At 48.5% G+C, this 20174-nt stretch overlaps 1 protein-coding gene across 1 annotated transcript; it reads right to left on the bottom strand.

Moving 5' to 3' along the window:
- Nucleotides 1-14423: 14423 nt before the first annotated feature.
- On the bottom strand, nucleotides 14424-20173 carry LOC131587236 (guanylin-like). The gene is made up of 3 exons (XM_058854848.1): nucleotides 19973-20173; nucleotides 16651-16840; nucleotides 14424-15813 (listed from the first exon to the last, which is right to left on the bottom strand). The coding sequence occupies exons 1-3, from the start codon at nucleotides 20045-20047 to the stop codon at nucleotides 15749-15751; spliced, it is 330 nt and encodes a 109-aa protein (XP_058710831.1). The 5' UTR covers nucleotides 20048-20173; the 3' UTR covers nucleotides 14424-15748.
- Between the last annotated feature and the right edge of the window lies 1 nt (nucleotide 20174).

Raw genomic sequence — 20174 nt, 5'->3', positions numbered from 1 at the left:
CAGAACAGCTCCACAGGTTTTTGGATTCTGCATCCAGCCCTCGCAGGGAATTTCCTGGCAGCTCGGGGTCCCCTCTGGGCAAGGGTACCCGGCACGAGCCCTCCCCATTCCCCGCTCACCTTGCTCCTCCAGCGCAGCGCCTGCCTCCCTCTGCCGGGGACCTCGGCGTGCCCCAAGGGACACGGGAGCCCCCCAGTGCCCACCCCGTCCCCCTCAGCCTTTGCTCCTCACCCCCAAAGAAGGCACAGAACAACTCCAACTGCCCTGGACAGCAGCACCCTGCTTTATTGGAAGCCCTTCTAGGACTAGACCCCCTCCCAAAAAGGAGCTCTGCTGCAACAAGAAAAGGGAGGCAGGTGCCAGAAATACCTTCCTGGAATTTTGACCCCTGACCTTTTGACCCCAGACCCATGACCTCCTTACCCCCTGACCCCGACCTTTGACCCCGACCTTTGACATGTGACCTCATGACCTTTGAGCCCTGACCTTAGACCTTTGAAACCCTGACCTTTTACATTTGAACCCTGACCTTTGACCTTGAACCCCTGTGACCTTTGACTCTGTGAGCGTTGACCCCAAGACCTTTGACCCCATGACCTTCAACCTTTGACCTGTGACATATGTCCTCGTGACCTTTGACCTCGTGACCGGTGACCCTGTGATCTTCAATCCCATGGCTTTTGGCCTTTGACCTCTGTGACCTTTGACCCCTGACCTTTGATCCATGACCCCCCTGACCTTTGACCCGCTGACCTTATTCATAACCCTGACCCCTGAAATGGTGGTGGTTGTGTTTTTCTGGTTCAGATATGGTGGTGTGAATTCATTTTTAGTTAACTATGGTGGTGCATGTGTACGTCTGGTTTGATATGGGGGTCTGCAGATGCATTTTGGGTTGAATATGGTGATGTGCATTTATTTGTGGTTAAAAATGGTTGTGCTCATGCATTTCTGGTCAAATGTGGCGCTGTGCATTTGTGTGGTTTTCGGATGCTGTGCCACGCGTGTTTTGGCGGGCGCGTGTGGTGTGGCTTTTTCGGATGGTTGTGTGGGTTGGTTCGTGGATGGTAGAAAAGTTTTGAATGGGGTTTTTTAAGACAGTAAATTTAAGTGGTTTTTTGTTTGGTTTAATTGGTTTGGGAAAAGATTTTTTTGGAGGAAAATTGAAAAAAAATGTTTATTTAATGAGTAAAGTATTTATAAGTATAAACAAATGAATAATAATAAATAATAAAATTTGTTGTTGTTTGAAGAGATGGTCAATTTAGAGAGTTCTTGTTGGGAAGTGTAGTTTTGTTTGTTTAGTTACATATTAGTTTTTCTGGTGTTGGAAAGTGTTGAGGCCCAGACCCCCGAGGGCTGGATGTGTGAGTTTTTGGTGTTCGGGTTTTTAGTTTAGAGTACATTTGAATAGATTTAAGAGAAAGGAAAAATATATATAGTTTGGAGAATTTTTTTGGTTTAGTTTGTTGAAACAATTCAAAATAAGGGAGACTTTTGTTTTGTTATAGATAATATAGTTTGGAGAAGGATGTGGGGGAATGAGTGTTGTTTTTGAAAATAACTTGTGTGGGGTGTTCTGTTTCTTCTGGAAATTAGTTATATATACACAGATAAGAGTAGTGATATTTAGTAAAAAGTGATGTTTATATGTATTTTTTATTTAATGATTAGATTTTTTTGAGGTATATATTTTTTGAGATATATATTGTGTTATTTTTTTGTATTATTTATTATGTGTCATTTGGTTTTTGAGTAAAGACAATTTTATGGAATTTTTTCAATTTAAAGTGGAATTGATTTTAATTGCTTTTTCAAATACATTTTGATATTTGTTACTGGGATTTTGGTTTTGTTAATGATATGTCAGGGTTTAGATTGGGTAGGGTTAGTTTGCTTGGTGGAGTTCGGGGTGTTAATGAATTAGGTGGCTTTTGCTAGATGTTTTTTAATATTTGAAAGATTTTTTATTTAGTGTTTTTAAGATGGTTTTTAATATTTTATTGTATTTTTTTATTTGTACTTGGTGCACGGTAGGGGATACGGTATATTTACTGAATATAATGTTTTTTAGTTTAGGTGTTGATAAGGTTGTTTTTGAAATGAGTTTTATGGTTTGCTTTAATTTTTTAGGGGTATTATGTTGTTAAAGGACTTGTTTTTTAAGGTTTAGGATGATGTTTTGAGTAGCAGTGTGAGGTATAGGGTAGGTTTTTATTTATTTAGTGATTTTTTTTATTATTGTGAGTATGTAGTGTTTATTTTGGTGTGTTTGGGGTACAGTAATGTAGTTAATTTGTTAGGGTTTTTACATTTCTATTTAGATTATTGTTATAGGGAGTTTGATTGAAGTATATGTTTTAAACTTATCGATAGTGTGAGAAATATTGTTTATGGCTAAATTTATTTTTTGGTTTTGTGTTTATTTGGAGGTGGTATTTTTATTTTGATGATTCGAGGTATTATGAGATTATTGAGTTAGGAACAATTTTGATTTGTATGGTTAATTGCAGGTTTCTTTTGATCTTTTTATTTTTGTAGTTGCATGTACCTGTTTATTGCTTTGGCGGTTTTTATTAGTTCTATTTTTGGGGATATGAATATTTATATGATGGATTTTTACAGGGAGTTTGTTTTTGTAGTGATTTCTTATTTTTTAGTAGTTTAATCTTTTTTATTGTTAATGAGGTCTTCCATTATTCTTATAGAGCATTGATTATTATTTCTGCATTAGAAGGTAGCAATTTGGTTAGGTTTTTTTTAGTAATGTTTAGGGCTCATTGAATGGTTTTGAGTTTAGTAAGTTGTTAAGTTTTTTTAAGTAGATTTGATTGTGTTAAGTTGCATATATTTTTTTGTGTTTTGTTTTACTTTTATGATGTGGTATGAATTATTAGTAAAAAGAGTGTAGTGGGTTTTTTTGCTGCTCTTCTTATAAACTAGGTATAATTACTAATACACTTTTAAAACCTGTTACTGGGATTGGGACGTAGGGGAGGACAAAGAAACTAAAAACTAAAGCTACTTGGTACAAGCGTCAGTACTTTCAAAAAGGTTTTATCAATCATTATTACTGAGCTTAGCATAACAGCTATTTTAATCTTTGCCCTTTTACTGTGAAAGTTATGTATTAAGGACAATATTGGAGTTATTTTTGGATAAGAAAATAAACTTTGGAACAAGAAAGGCATTAAAACTTGAAAAAAAGCTCAGAGACTAGAACTACATGATGGGCTCAACCCTGAGAGACATGAACTTAAGGAACACCATTACAAAGTCCTTTATCCCAACACACAGAAGTGCCAATATAACGTAATCAGTACAGGTTTTCCTTACTCTTTTGAACCGGACATTGGGCAGCAAATAATTAAATGCTTAGAAAGCTGAGACAAAAGTCAAAGTGCTGCAGGATAAGTTCACAGCTCCAGACATCTTGTGTCCATCTAGGAACACCCGCTAGACTCCAACTACACCCTACATTACAAATGCCAAATTACAGGGGCCTGGGACTTGGCCTTTTACACCTACACCCAGGCTGGGCAGCAGGACAGAGCAGCTCCGGGACAACTACACCCAGACACCCGTGACACACAAGACAACAGACGAGGGGACACAACGGGGAGACAAAACTCTGGGCCACAAGAATGGCCACAAGGACCGAGAGAACGCGGAACGAGATGAGCCGGGTGAGAATGAAGGCGAGCTGATGAAGCTCGCACAACCCGGGAGGAAGAAGATGCTGACGGAATGACGAACTCCAGCAACTGCCAAGACGGATGCCCGAGAATTTTAGGGCCACAGTCTTCCACCTATCTTTGTGTTTCTTCAAGACCTAAGCCGCAACAATGGATCCTCGCGGCGCACGGCTGTTGACACAGCACGGAACAAGACCTCTAAAAGACATCCGATCGGATGCTTTTAAAAGAGAGACGCGATTCCAAGACCTCTGAGAGCTCCCGAGGCAAAGCTTCGATGGTGTCGGGCTGAGGAGCCCAGAGATCAGAGATGCGAGGAGTGACGCCGGGGTTTCTGGTAAGCCCCCAGAAGAGATAAGGCGAGGCACGTACAACACGAGAAGCACAAAAGACACACAAGGCACAATGGACAAGTGATACAACACGCCCTGGGGCTGCTCCGTCCTGCACACCTCAGCACTGTGAACAAATGTGAGGCTCTCCCTTCACGTGGCCTAAGGGGCCACAGCCTGGACCTCCCCGTCCCCAAAGCTGACTCCATAATCCCAGGTCACGAGTCCCGACCCGGCACCCCGATTTCAGCCCCTCTGCAATTTGCAGCCTCCGACTCAGCTCTCGGATGCCCAGCGGGGAGGATCCACATGGAGCGCCAAGGAAGGCCGCCTCGCCATCCGGGAAGTTCCTGCCATCGCCAGGCTGTTGTCTTCTGGTGAGGTAAAAAAAATAAAACAGAAAATCAGAGGCTGATCTTTGCAGGGCATCAGCCAAAACCCGACAATTCCGCTACTCACGGTCTCCTGCGAACGGCCACGTCCTGAGGCCGCGCGCTTCGGCCACGCTGGGAGCCGGATGCCGTCATCGCAGGGCGCGCCTGAGTTAAGAGAAGACAAAGTGATGTGGCATTGCTGAAACTCAAAGGGAACCTTGCTCCTCCTCCCGACATCCCCAACTCACGGCAACCCCTCGGCCCGTTCCTGAAGGCCACAAACACGGCCCCTTTACGTGGAAAAGGCTCCATCACACGGTTCCATAACGCTTCCGCAGGGCTCACGGGAGCGGTGAAGCAGCTGTGCCGGCCGGTTGGCGAGGACGTCTCGGCAAAATGCGACTGGACCGCCTAAAGCACACAAACAAGATGGGACACTTGGCATTGCACCGGAAACTGAGAGCCCAGCGATAACAACAGTTTCCCTCCACCAGTCAACGCTCACCTTGCCCGCTTCGCCTTGACTGCTGCTAGCCGGCTTCACTTCCTAAAAATAAAGACAAAGAGGAGACCTGTCACACAGTGACCGGTTCCAGTTGCCCTGCAAAGACAAACATTGACTTACCTTCTCAGGGGAACCCCCTTACCCTGGATGGGGCGCTCTGCCACCGATTTCATCCGTCCGCATCTGAAAGAAAGCTGAGACAAAAGTCAAAGTGCTGCAGGGTGACTTCACAGCTCCTGACATCTTGTGTCCATCTAGGAACACCCGCTAGACTCCAACTATGCCCTACATGACAAATTTCAAATTACAGGGGCCTAGGACTCGGCCTTTTACACCTACACCCAGGCTGGGCAGCAGGACAGAGCAGCTCTGGGACAACTACACCCAGACACCCGTGACACACAAGACAACAGACGAGGGGACACAACGGGGAGACAAAACTCTGGGCCACAAGAATGGCCACAAGGACCGAGAGAACGCGGAACGAGATGAGCCGGGTGAGAATGAAGGCGAGCTGATGAAGCTCGCAGAACCCGGGAGGAAGAAGATGCTGACGGAATGACAAACTCCAGCAACTGCCAAGACGGATGCCCGAGAATCTGAGGGCCACAGTCCCCTACCTATCTCTGCGTTTCTTCAAGACCTAAGCCGCAACAATGGATCCTCGCGGCGCACGGCTGTTGACACAGCACGGAACAAGACCTCTAAAAGACATCCGATCGGATGCTTTTAAAAGAGAGACGCGATTCCAAGGCCTCTGAGAGCTCCCGAGGCAAAGCTTCGATGGTGTCGGGCTGAGGAGCCCAGAGATCAGAGATGCGAGGAGTGACGCCGGGGTTTCTGGTAAGCCCCCAGAAGAGATAAGGCGAGGCACGTACAACACAAGAAGCACAAAAGACACACAAGGCACAATGGACAAGTGATACAACACGCCCTGGGGCTGCTCCGTCCTGCACACCTCAGCACTGTGAACAAATGTGAGGCTCTCCCTTCACGTGGCCTAAGGGGCCACAGCCTGGACCTCCCCGTCCCCAAAGCTGACTCCATAATCCCAGGTCACGAGTCCCGACCCGGCACCCCGATTTCAGCCCCTCTGCAATTTGCAGCCTCCGACTCAGCTCTCGGATGCCCAGCGGGGAGGATCCACATGGAGCGCCAAGGAAGGCCGCCTCGCCATCCGGGAAGTTCCTGCCATCGCCAGGCTGTTGTCTTCTGGTGAGGTAAAAAAAATAAAACAGAAAATCAGAGGCTGATCTTTGCAGGGCATCAGCCAAAACCCGACAATTCCGCTACTCACGGTCTCCTGCGAACGGCCACGTCCTGAGGCCGCGCGCTTCGGCCACGCTGGGAGCCGGATGCCGTCATCGCAGGGCGCGCCTGAGTTAAGAGAAGACAAAGTGATGCGGCATTGCTGAAACTCAAAGGGAACCTTGCTCCTCCTCCCGACATCCCCAACTCACGGCAACCCCTCGGCCCGTTCCTGAAGGCCACAAACACGGCCCCTTTACGTGGAAAAGGCTCCATCACACGGTTCCATAACGCTTCCGCAGGGCTCACGGGAGCGGTGAAGCAGCTGTGCCGGCCGGTTGGCGAGGACGTCTCGGCAAAATGCGACTGGACCGCCTAAAGCACACAAACAAGATGGGACACTTGGCATTGCACCGGAAACTGAGAGCCCAGCGATAACAACAGTTTCCCTCCACCGGTCAACGCTCACCTTGCCCGCTTCACCTTGACTGCTGATAGCCGGCTCTACTTCCTAAAAATAAAGACAAAGAGGAGACCTGTCACACAGTGACCGGTTCCAGTTGCCCTGCAAAGACAAACATTGACTTACCTTCTCAGGGGAACCCCCTTACCCTGGATGGGGCGCTCTGCCACCGATTTCATCCGTCCGCATCTGAAAGAAAGCTGAGACAAAAGTCAAAGTGCTGCAGGGTAACTTCACAGCTCCTGACATCTTGTGTCCATCTAGGAACACCCGCTAGACTCCAACTATGCCCTACATGACAAATTTCAAATTACAGGGGCCTAGGACTCGGCCTTTTACACCTACACCCAGGCTGGGCAGCAGGACAGAGCAGCTCCGGGACAACTACACCCAGACACCCGTGACACACAAGACAACAGACGAGGGGACACAACGGGGAGACAAAACTCTGGGCCACAAGAATGGCCACAAGGACCGAGAGAACGCGGAACGAGATGAGCCGGGTGAGAATGAAGGCGAGCTGATGAAGCTCGCACAACCCGGGAGGAAGAAGATGCTGACGGAATGACAAACTCCAGCAACTGCCAAGACGGATGCCCGAGAATCTGAGCGCCACAGTCCCCTACCTATCTCTGCGTTTCTTCAAGACCTAAGCCGCAACAATGGATCCTCGCGGCGCACGGCTGTTGACACAGCACGGAACAAGACCTCTAAAAGACATCCGATCGGATGCTTTTAAAAGAGAGACGCGATTCCAAGGCCTCTGAGAGCTCCCGAGGCAAAGCTTCGATGGTGTCGGGCTGAGGAGCCCAGAGATCAGAGATGCGAGGAGTGACGCCGGGGTTTCTGGTAAGCCCCCAGAAGAGATAAGGCGAGGCACGTACAACACAAGAAGCACAAAAGACACACAAGGCACAATGGACAAGTGATACAACACGCCCTGGGGCTGCTCCGTCCTGCACACCTCAGCACTGTGAACAAATGTGAGGCTCTCCCTTCACGTGGCCTAAGGGGCCACAGCCTGGACCTCCCCGTCCCCAAAGCTGACTCCATAATCCCAGGTCACGAGTCCCGACCCGGCACCCCGATTTCAGCCCCTCTGCAATTTGCAGCCTCCGACTCAGCTCTCGGATGCCCAGCGGGGAGGATCCACATGGAGCGCCAAGGAAGGCCGCCTCGCCATCCGGGAAGTTCCTGCCATCGCCAGGCTGTTGTCTTCTGGTGAGGTAAAAAAAATAAAACAGAAAATCAGAGGCTGATCTTTGCAGGGCATCAGCCAAAACCCGACAATTCCGCTACTCACGGTCTCCTGCGAACGGCCACGTCCTGAGGCCGCGCGCTTCGGCCACGCTGGGAGCCGGATGCCGTCATCGCAGGGCGCGCCTGAGTTAAGAGAAGACAAAGTGATGCGGCATTGCTGAAACTCAAAGGGAACCTTGCTCCTCCTCCCGACATCCCCAACTCACGGCAACCCCTCGGCCCGTTCCTGAAGGCCACAAACACGGCCCCTTTACGTGGAAAAGGCTCCATCACACGGTTCCATAACGCTTCCGCAGGGCTCACGGGAGCGGTGAAGCAGCTGTGCCGGCCGGTTGGCGAGGACGTCTCGGCAAAATGCGACTGGACCGCCTAAAGCACACAAACAAGATGGGACACTTGGCATTGCACCGGAAACTGAGAGCCCAGCGATAACAACAGTTTCCCTCCACCGGTCAACGCTCACCTTGCCCGCTTCGCCTTGACTGCTGATAGCCGGCTCTACTTCCTAAAAATAAAGACAAAGAGGAGACCTGTCACACAGTGACCGGTTCCAGTTGCCCTGCAAAGACAAACATTGACTTACCTTCTCAGGGGAACCCCCTTACCCTGGATGGGGCGCTCTGCCACCGATTTCATCCGTCCGCATCTGAAAGAAAGCTGAGACAAAAGTCAAAGTGCTGCAGGGTAACTTCACAGCTCCTGACATCTTGTGTCCATCTAGGAACACCCGCTAGACTCCAACTATGCCCTACATGACAAATTTCAAATTACAGGGGCCTAGGACTCGGCCTTTTACACCTACACCCAGGCTGGGCAGCAGGACAGAGCAGCTCTGGGACAACTACACCCAGACACCCGTGACACACAAGACAACAGACGAGGGGACACAACGGGGAGACAAAACTCTGGGCCACAAGAATGGCCACAAGGACCGAGAGAACGCGGAACGAGATGAGCCGGGTGAGAATGAAGGCGAGCTGATGAAGCTCGCACAACCCGGGAGGAAGAAGATGCTGACGGAATGACAAACTCCAGCAACTGCCAAGACGGATGCCCGAGAATCTGAGGGCCACAGTCCTCTACCTATCTTTGTGTTTCTTCAAGACCTAAGCCGCAACAATGGATCCTCGCGGCGCACGGCTGTTGACACAGCTCGGAACAAGACCTCTAAAAGACATCCGATCGGATGCTTTCCAAAACAGATGCAATTCCAAGGCCTCTGCGAGCTCCTGAGGCAAAGCTTCGATGGCATCGGGCTGAAGAGCCCAGAGATCGGAGATGGTACGAGCGACACCGGGGTTTCTGGTAAGCCCCCAGAAGAAATAAGGCGAGGCACATACAACAGGAGAGGCACAAAAGACACACAAGGCACGACGGACAAGTGATACAACACGCCCCGGGACTGCTCTGTCCTGCGCACCTCAGCACTGTGAACAAAAGTGAGGCTCTCCCACCGTGTGGCCTAAGGGGCCACAGCCTGGACCTCCCCGTCCCCAAAGCTGACTCAAAAATCCCAGGTCACAAGTCCCGACCCGGCACCCTGCTTTCAGCCCCTCTGCAATTTGTAGCCTTTGACTCAGCTCTTGGATGCCCGGCAGGGAGGATCCACACGAGGACGCCCTGGAAGGCCGTCGCGCTATCCGGGAAGTTCCTGCCATCGCCAGGATGTCATCTCCTGGTCAGCTACAATCTAGAAGACCAAATATCAATGCAGGATCTTAGCGGCACATCTGTGAAAACCCAGCACTTACCTTCTCTAGAGAACGCCCAGGTTCATGGGCCGCACACTTCACCTCACAGGGAGGCAGAGGCTTGCTTCACAGCAGTATTGGCTGACAGAGCCAAATTACCACCACCTCAAGGAGGGGAGGAAGACTCTCCAGTCAGTGAGGGACAGGGAGCCCAGGGTACCCCAAGGATGGAAACCCCATCTTATATGACAGCAGTAGGCCCTAGCACCCACTATCTCTTCCTGGCTGGCCCTAGCACCAGGGGTACTGCCTGCAGCTCTCGGGGGTTCTGGCACTCTGCTGCTTTAGGGTTCCTGCCTGCAGCTGCCTCAGGGAAACGGGAGCGCTGTTAGGGCTGCTGTTTAGGGTTTGAATAGTCCTGTACTCTACCTCATATCGAAACCTGTACCCCTTTTATTTTCACTGTTTGTCTCCAGCCCTCGACCTCTGAAGCCCTCCCTCAACCTCTCTGTGTCACTGCCAAGCTCCCGCGCTGAACCCTACAAACTTAGTTAGAACCCTACGCTTGCAACCGGGGATGCTCCTTATCCATAGGCCCCAAGAGATGTCCATTAGCCCGGACCAGGCAATCCACAGTTGCTCCCTACCCTACCTAAGTTTGGCCCTGAGACAGGGCAGAGGCTGACAGAGCCGAACTCTTTGCGGAGGCTAGGCACGAAGCCCTGCCAACCGCCGCCTCGAGGAGGGGTGGGAGCAATCCCCGGCTGCGGAGGGACCGAGAGCCCAGGGTGGGGCGGGGCGGGAAACCCCCTGTTTCCCCAACCCTACGGATCGTCCCCCCACTATCTCCTGGCTGACCCTAGCACCAGGGAACTGCCTGCAGCTCTCGAGGGTTCTGGCACTCTGCTGCTTTAGGGTTCCTGCCTGCAGCTGTCTCAGGTAAATGGTGGTACTGTTAGGGCTGCTGTTTAGGGTTTGGGGTGGGGTACACCTGAACTCCACCTTACCTATACCCCTTCTTTTCACTGTTTGCTCAGCCTTTTTTTTTTCTTGGAATTCTTGTGACAGATTGAGGGCACCGGGGAGGGACTGCCAAAGTGAAATCAAAAGGGAAAAGGAGAAAGATCACCCCTGCAAATCCACACCGGCTCAGCTGTTCAGGTGCTGCTTCCTGGCAAAAAGCTTTGTCCCTCACCACCTCCTTTAAGCGGTGCTCCGGGTCCAAGTGCATCCAGGTGCTCCCCCAGACCCTATGAGATGCTCTCACCATCACTCCATGAGATGTCACTGGGAGCCCACCAGAAACTCCTCTCCTCCGGCAGATGCATGCCAATGTTGTTTTGCCACTTGTATTTGGCCCTGTAATAACAGCAAAATTGTTGCCCTCCGTCAGGTACGTGTTGTTAGACACAGGTTTTTCCATAGCCATCTTTTCAAGAACTGGGTGCCATCCCTGCTTGATTGCTAAATTATCCATAAATTCTGGAAAACCTAAATGAGAAAAAAAATCTAAGACACTGAGGAGTTAATATGGAAACCTTTACATCATTAAAGTAGTATGTTTTGAAATAAAGTGAATTCTTCCAGTCCAACTGCAAAAATCCAATTCGTAAAAATAAAATAGCCAAAAACAAACAGCATCAAGTTCCCACCAATATCATCAATAAAATCACAGTACCTCCACCAACAAAGGGAAAAAAATCTTAACCTAGAAAAAATCTGAACCCCCTCAAAAAGATTCAACACTAAAACACAACTCATCCTAACACTTCAACTAACAATACTAAAATAATTTTTCAAAACAAATATAAAAACCCTTCTAAAATCTACTGGTCTTTCCTCCACAACAAAAAAAAAAAACTTCCTTTAAAATCAATTTAAAAACTGACTGAAACCTGCTTTCTATTAAGAAACACATTCATTTTAAAACATTTCCTCCCAGTTTGTCTCAAACCTTTCTAAGGTTTGGATCCCGTTCCAGTGCACCAGAACCAAATCAACCTGCTCTGGCTCTGGAAACATCAGCGACACCAAACCCAGAGCACGAAGCACCTCGCCGCTCCTACCCCGCTGTCCCTCGGCCCTGCTCTCTCGCGTCCTACGCTGCAGAGCGCTGGGAGCCAGGTTCAGCCCCGAGAATTGTCACATCCATTTCCTCGGACATTCCAGCTTCCACGGGGATATTGCGGGGACCCCCTGCATTCCATTCCCTAGTACAGCAGCAAGACAAAGTTCTCCCCCAGCCCGCGTCTCCAGAAAATCGTGTACAAGGGTTAACAAGCCTCGAGGTGTGAGAAATACGGTCTGCCCAACAAACCCAACTCTGCATCCAGAGGAAATGAACATCACAAACAGATTCATGCACACCAGATGCACGGGACGCTGCCAGCTTGAACTTGCAGTTAACTCGGCAATGGAAAAACCTGAGCTCGAAGCCCTCACGTGAGGGTGCAAAAGGTATTGGACACAGTTTCTAGAAAGCGTCACATCGTTATTTAAAGGCGCGGCTCGGCTAAAGAGCAACACCGACAAAGCCCCGAGACAAAAAGGCCGGAAGGTCGGGCTTTTCCCCCTCCCCTCCTCCCAGCGGCTTTTGCCAGCGCACTCTGAACCTGACGAGCCACAAGTGTCCCCCAGCGGCCCTCGCCGGGACTCGCTCCCGGGCTGGCGCCGCTCCAGGCGCGGGGGGACCGGGGGAGCCACGCGAGCCCCGGCAGCGGCGGCACTCGGCACCCGGGGGCGGCCCCGCGCTCCCGGCCCCCGGACGGAGCGCGGCTCCCGGCAGGAAAGCGGCTCCTCCGGCGGGCGGGGGCGGCCCCGGCCCCGGGAGAGCCCGGCCTGCCCAGCGGCACCGGGACCGGCCCGAAGGGACCCCGGCGGTGCCCGAGCCCCGCGCCCGGAGCGGGCGGAGCGGCCGGGACGGACACAGCTCCGCGCCGCAGCTCCCGCCTGCCGGCCCGGCAGAGCTCACCTCGCCTCCGCACGGCTCTGTCTCTCCCCGGCAAGAGGAAATCAAAAAGGAAAAGGAGAAAAGTCCCCCCTGCGAACCCACGCTGGCTCACCTGCTCAGATGCTGCTTCGCGACACAAAGGTTTGTCCCTGGGCACCTCCTTTAAGCAATGCTCCATGTCCAAGTGCATCCAGCTGTTCTCCCAGACCCTATGAGATGCTCCCGGTATCGTTCCATGAGATACCCCCGTGGAGCCCACCATAAATGACTCTCTTCCAGCTGCTCCGTGCCCAAGTGAACTGAGGGAAACCCTCCCCCTAAAACAGCCCCGGGCAGGACCCACCCGCTCCTCATCAACCTCACTGCTCACACCTGGGGCTGCTCTGTCCCCTCATCAACCTCACTGCTCACACCTGGGGCTGCTCTGTCCCCTCATCAACCTCACCGCTCACACCTGGGGCTGCTCTGTCCCCTCATCATCCTCACAGTTCAGTTTGTGCTGTTGCCATCCTACGGGTGAGGGCAGGGGCAGAAGGAACTTGTTGCTCATTCCCTGGACAGCTCATTGTCTGCACCTGACACACAGGGGCACCAGGCTTTCCTTGCTATGGATGAGGACACCTCTCCTCCTCCAGGTGCCCAAGGCTGAAAATGGAATTCCACCTCCACAATTCCATGTGTTTGAGTTTCATAATTCCCAATGTAATTCCCCATGGATCACAAGCCATCACCTCTAATTTTTCCTCTAGAATCACTGCTGACTTGCCTTTCTGTGGAAGGGTTTGACACATCGATGCAGAGTTCAGGGGCTTGTTTATGGCTTATCCTGACGAGCACAAAGGAAATCCAAACACCCAAAATTACAGGGAAATATGGATAAAGTTTATAAATACTCCTCTTCCCTGCAACTCCCTGGCAACCTCCCATTGACCTTTTACTCTTAACCTCTGAATTTTGACCTTTGACTCTTGACTTCTGCTCTTTGAAGTTTGATTCCCTGATAATTGACCTTGCACCACACAACCTTGGAAAATTAACCCATAACATTGGACCTTAGACCCTTTACTCTTGATCTTTGAACCCTAATATTTAGTGCAAATTCTCCTTGGGCGTGCCATTGCTTTTATGACATTTTATTGCTTATAAACCAAATCACGTCATCACTGGTACTTTCTCTGACCCTGTAGTTAAAATGTTACCCCAAGGACAAGCACATCTTTGTGTGCTCAGTGTTTGCTGAGCGCTCTGGAATCCTTGAGTTTGTGTGGGGTGGGAGCAGAGGCCCACCCAGGGCTAAGACCAACCCCAACGACACTGCCTGAAATCATTCTGCATTTTTTCCAGGAAAAGTATTGAAATTTTCTCAAGAAAGAGCTTAATTTGAAATTAGTAAATACTTCTGTTCTTCTTTTTCCTAGGTGGGGGCAAGTCAGAAATTCACTGGTATTAAACAAAAAGACAAAAAGGAGGGTGACTGAGCAGTGGAACGGGCTGCTCAGAGAGACTGCGGATTCTCCATCCTTGGAGACATCCAAAAGTCATCTGGAAATGGTCCTGGGCATTCAGGTCCAAGGGAGGTAAGACTGGATGGCACCCAGTGTCCCTTCCAACCTCAACTGCTTCAGGATTCTCGGAAGAAATGGGCTTCAGGCTTCATATTTTTGTACATTTGAAAGGAAGAAAGTTTTTTTGCTGTTGAAACAACTTGTTTTCCTGCTTGTCTCGAATGCTGTCTGGATTTATATATATCTTTTATTCAGGGAAGCCGCAGACATTAAACACCTTACGTGGGGAAAAAGCAAGGAGGCAAGAAGAGTATCCCAAAACAAAATCCACCCCAAAACCCAGCAATAACAAACAAAACAAAACAAGAAAAAAAAACAACCCAAAACAACAACAAAAAAATCCAAATTATTACTAGTTTTTATTGCTTGCACAGCATATAAACACGGGCAGATAATTTCTTTGCAATCTCACCACCAATAAATAAAACAACAGGCAATGCTTTTGTTTCAATGTGATTCTAGCACTGCACTTTGGAATTCCTTTCTCCCAAAGAGAGTTTAAAGAAACTTGATATCCAAGCAGGGAAGAAGTGTTCCTGTGGTGCTCTACACCCGTTCCCTAAATCAACAACAATCAGTACAAGGAACAGGCTGATTTCTGGCTGTCAGAGTGTTCCTAAACACCAGGAATTGACCTTGAGTTACTTGTTGCATTTCTGCTACAAACTCAAAAGTGTCACCTGACGGCAACTGAAGAGACGGGACTCGCTTCCACGCAAGAAGTCAATTTATTGATTACAAGGGCTTACCACGTATACCTTTTCAGCTGTAGCTAAAAGTAGCACTAACCATAACATTTATGTTTCCTAGTAAAATTGCTTAATCATAGCTTTCTATGGACCAACATAGGCATGTACAGAATTACATGGTTTCTCACAAACTAAGCGTACCGAGCATACTGTGCCAGGCATAGCGTTATCTCTCGCTTCCCTCTTCAGAGTTCTGCTTTCTACTTCCAAGGCTTATGGCCTAGCAGAGTTACCGTGTCCGCTTCTGTTATGAGTTTAACAGTGCTCTCCCTTCTGCTCTCTGTTTTCCCACAGTCACCTGCAGACAGGTGGAAGGGAAAGGGATTTAACACACTGGGAAGGAGGGACTGGGAAAGGTTTTGGCCCCCCTTTACCCCCCTTTTTCCCTCTGCAGTGCTCTACGCACCGGGCTAAACAAGTCTCGGGATCCAAAGGGGTGGAAGATCTGTGGGAAGGTCTGGAGGGAAGGAGGGACTGGAAACACACAACCCAGTGATGTTGTGTGTTGGGGAGGCCAAATTATAGGCAGATATTAATGATTAGATACTACTTATTGGGCATTAAATATAAGCTATTAAAAAGGCTGCAGGGGATGCTGAGTTTCATTCAGCTTGTTCAAATCCAGGCACAACAGTGGGAAATGAAACAGGGCATTTCCATTCCAGTGTCACACAACTTCTGCAGCACCTGCACCTCTCAGAGGAGTCACAGCCTCCTTGATGGCAGAACTGCGCTGGCAGTGGCACCTGATCCAGGTGCTGCAAGACTGCAGGGATGTCCCCACGAGCTGGCAGCTCCAGTTTGGCTGAGTGGGAGATGAAGCCCATGAATATTGATTGGTGAGAGTACATGATCTTGCCACAGGAATGCACAAACTTCCCAGCTGGACACGTCTTGCGCGGGTTTTTCCACCTTCTCAGAAGCAGCCGGCGCAGGCAGCGTTGGCACAGATCTCACACAGGTCGTCCTCGGCAGCCAGGCCTGTCCGTGAGAAAGGAGAAATTCAGTCAGATGCCAGGAGGGCAGAGCCACCTGTCGAAGCATTTGGAGGCTCCTTTGCATTCCTATTTTATAATTTGAAAGATCCTTGTAGGTAATACTGCTCTAAGTAAAATTAGCTCATGCTAAAACCTGGCTGAAGGAATGAAATCAAACCTGAATTCCTTGGGAAGCAATGGGAACATGTGGAAGAGCACAACGTGACATTGAAGCATTTCATCCTAAAGCGTCCCTTGTACTGGACAGTAAATAAATGCAATATAATAACTTTTTAAAGCAAACAGTTTTGCAGCAGCAGCACATGGCAGAAGGACTTTAAACAAGGAGGAATGGCTTAAGCTAGAGGAGGGTAGATTTAGATGAGATACTGGGAGGAAATTCCTCCCCATGATGGTGGTGAGACCCTGGCATAGGTTGCCCAGAGAAGCTGTGGCTGCCCCTGGATCCCTAGAAGTGTCCAAGGATGGATGGGGCTTGGAGCACCCTGGGATAGTGGAAGGTGTCCCTGCCCATAGGGGGTGGAACGGGATGAGCTTTAACTAAACTATTCAGTGATTCCATTATTCTACTTGGATGAACTTTTCCATGGTCACCACAGTGGAATGTGGCCAGCTCAGCTCAGCACTGCAGGAATTTTCCATAGAGGGTTTGTGGAGCCAAACTTTTGCAGGAGAAAGGGCAGCACGAACGCAGCATAAACCCTCTGAGCTGCCCTAGAAGTGACACAGAAGTAATTCTGTGGCTTTGCCTCCTGCTATTGGAAAGTTTAAGGTTGAAAATTGTGGTAAAAATGAAAACTACGAAATATGAATGACATACTCAGCCTCCTAAAAACCATCAGTGCATCTTCCCTCTTGCACACAGGCCGGAATTCCTCAGGGAGGTGTTTTTCTTGGCATGGGGAATAGCTGGCCATTGGAACCCTCATGCGAGGGTTGATGTGCCTGCTCCCATCCATGAGCTCCTTCAGCTTCTTCACGGACTCCAGGGGGAATTTCAAGTCTCCATCCTGTGCAGAACCAGAAAAAAAGAGGTGTATGGAAGTCAGGCCTTTAGCAAATCCATTCCATTTCAACCAAGAGCTCTCCCAAAAAATATAACAGAAGGAAAAGGTAATGTTGAAAGAAAGCCCAGATAAAACCTGTGCTGAATGAAGGCAGTGGACAGAGGGAGAATTCGGGCCTGGCTCATCCCCACGAGACAGATCCATAAAATATGGGATAGAAAGAACCAGGCTGAGAATCATCAGCCTAGAGAAGAAATTATTGGGCAATATCACAGAATCCTGGAATGGGTTGGGTTGGGTTGGAAGGGACCTTAAAGCTCTTCTCATTCCACCCCCTGCCACGGGCAGGGACAACTTCCACTAGACTAGCTTGGTTGCTCCAAGCTCCATCTGATGCTTCCAGGGATATGTGGTAGAGATCTACAAAATCATGACTTAAATGGGGGTAAATGGGAATTTATTTGGTTCACCCTTTCTCCTAGGCACAGCAGTGGAAGTGCCAAGTGTGACCTGGCAGGGTGTGACCACACAGAAGCAGCTCTTCTTTCACACCACACACTGTTGAGGGCTTAAACCCTTCATCTCAGGATATTGTGGAAAGTTTCCATTAATTTAGAATCACAGAATCTCTTGAGTTGGAAGGGATCCACAGGAACCATTGACTCCAGATCCTGGCCCTGCACAGATGCCCAACAATCCCACCCTGTGCCAATTTGAAATTTGCTCACATGATTAATGAAAAACAAGGTTTTGGAAGCATAAATATGATACTTTAGACTCAAAGCTCTCACCAGAAACTTCAGGAAGCCGGGACAGGACTCTGAGAAATATTACTCTATGTTTTAGTTGTTCCTCCCTGTGCATCGGTTAAGAGTCATTCCCTCAGTTTTCATTCCCCCTTTTTGAGGTCATAAATTTAAGTTCTAGGTGTTGCAGCTGTTTAAACAAGTGCACAAAGCCTGTACCCATCTGCAGATAATCAGAGTGTGGCCCAGAAGACAAATCAGCATTTTCAAACTGATTTTTATCTCCCATTTTGACGTGGTTTCATGGACAACATGTAGTTGGTAAGGTAATGTGGGAGGTTCCAACCTGATGGCAGGGTTCGGAACGAGATGAACTTTAATGTCCCTTCCAACCCAAACCATCCTGGGATTCTGGCATCAAGTAACAGCTCCTCATCCAAAGAAATAAAATTCAGTGACTCTGATACAGCACAAGAGCAAATATTAGCATTTGTTTCACAGCCCCAGGAGTCCAATGGGGAATGGTGTGAGATAAATGGGGAGAGGATTTGATTCTGACTTGGAGGGTTTTTTACAGAATCACATTATTTTGGTGTTAAAGGTTTAAAAAAGCCAATCAGATAGACTTTGGATATGCATTTACTTAACTAAGTCAAATTCTTTTCTCTTGCAATCAGTTTATGATCTTACGCAGGTTAATTTATCAGTTGAACTCAATGACCACAGAGATCTTTTCTGGTCTTAATGATCTATAAAGGTTAATCGGGCACCAACACCAGTTGCCGGTGGGAATGGTAGAGTCACTCTCCCTGGAAGCGTTCCAAAAACATGTGGATGTGGCACCTGGGAACATGGTGGATCTCTCTGTGCTGGAGGAACAGTTGGATTCAAAGCTCTTAAAGGGCTTTTCTAACCTAAACAGCTTTCTGATTCTGTGATCAGCCCTGGCTATGAAAAATTTACTTTTCCTATAAAAGCAGCTCTAGATTCAGCTGTTGGTCACACAACTGAGAAGCAAAACCCATATAACTGAAAAGAGAGTGGATTTTTATAGGCATAGTTTCAGAGAAACCAGGAACTAGAAACAAACCCTGAGATCTGCAGGTCCTGGGGACAAAAAAGAACAAAGGAACAGCAAAATAGACACAAAACCCCACCACCTCAAGTAAGAAATGTATTAGAGAGAGTTAAATTTGACATATTATGGGAAGGGAAGTCTCGCGGAAAATTTCAGGGAAGAAGAGTGGAAGACAACTTTGTGCAGTAAAGAATCAAAGAGAATCAGTCAGATCTCAAAGACCTCATGAGAAAGGTCTGCAACACAGAGTTCACTGCAAGTACAGTGGGGAAAACACAGATTTAATGATTAATGAGAGAAGAAATCCAGCTCAAGCTCCAGAGATGCACTTCCTACTCTTTTATGCAACCTGGAAGCAGCCATTCTCATTTATTAACATTTTTTTATGGCTGCAAGTGGAAAACTAGGTTTGTTTTCACTGGGTAGGAAGCTGTTTGCTCCTCTGGAGACTGTAAATGTTGAAGAATCGTTTGAGAGAAAGGAATAGCTTAAACCTGCCACCTCTGGATATCTCACAGGACAGAAGAGAGAGTAGTCCAGGATGCATAGATACCTTATCCCTGGAAACCTGCTGTACACACACACACGCAGTCAGTAATTGTTTAACAAGTATTAGTTTCCCTGGCCCCCAGAGGAAGTTGTTTACATTGCAATCAGACTGAAATCTCCCACACTGTCCCTCAGGATGAGTGCAGAAAGATCCAAAGCTTTCCCAAGGACAGACCAGGGCCCTGAAGTACCTTCTTAACCCCTTCCACCTTGCATGGAATAACAGCCATAGGTGCTGTGTACTTGGAAAATTTCACAGAGGGTGCTCTAATCTTCTCTGCCTATTAATATTTCATTGGATCCAACTAAGCTCTTCTTTGCCCTTTTTTTCCAGGCTCCATCTCATAAACTCACAGATCATTTCCACAAAGAACTTCCTGCCTAGAACCAGGTAACACAGGACAATTTTTCCTTTGTCACACCATGTTTCCATCACTCTCTAAAGGCCGCGCCTTCACCGCACATGGCTTTAGGTCTAGGAGAAAATTCCGGGCATGAAACGCCTCAGTCCCTAAGGGATTTCAGAGCAGAGATATGGCTGGAGAAGGTAAATAAACAGCAGCAGCATTCAGTGATACCTGAAGTGTTTTACAGAAGAAAAACTCAGAGCACAGGGAGATGCAGGTGGAAATCAAGGCTGAGCAAAGCAAAAATTCAGGTTTATTAATTTAGTTCAAGACTCTTGTTGCAGCCAGAAGTTTAAAAAAATATCAGCACCTTGTTGAATTTGTAATACCAACAAATGAAAGATAAAAAACTCACCTGAACATAGACAGCCTGGGAGATGTGCACCAGGACAAGGACTGCCAGGACTGTACAGGAAAGAAAGCTTTTCATAGTGCCTGCAAAGCCAAGTCTCTCCTGACCTGGACAGATTTTATTTCCTCTGCCGTCAGGCTTTCTCTGCCTTTTTTGTGTTTCTCAGACTTTCCCTCTTCTCCTGAGCTTTCAGACTGCCCAGCAG

Source organism: Poecile atricapillus, chromosome 22 (genome assembly GCF_030490865.1).
Source record: "Poecile atricapillus isolate bPoeAtr1 chromosome 22, bPoeAtr1.hap1, whole genome shotgun sequence".
NCBI classification, from domain to species: domain Eukaryota; kingdom Metazoa; phylum Chordata; class Aves; order Passeriformes; family Paridae; genus Poecile; species Poecile atricapillus.
This window is presented reverse-complemented; position numbering and strand designations above follow the sequence as displayed.

Excerpts from the sequence above, each read along its gene's own strand:
- LOC131587236 (XM_058854848.1), bottom strand. The coding sequence starts at position 20,047 with ATGAAAAGCTTTCTTTCCTGTACAGTCCTGGCAGTCCTTGTCCTGGTG. Across the intron at positions 16,841-19,972 it reads CCCAGGCTGTCTATGTTCAG|GATGGAGACTTGAAATTCCC; the intron begins GTGAGTTTTTTA and ends GGTTCTGCACAG. Across the intron at positions 15,814-16,650 it reads GATGGTTTTTAGGAGGCTGA|GCCTGGCTGCCGAGGACGAC; the intron begins GTATGTCATTCA and ends TCTCACGGACAG.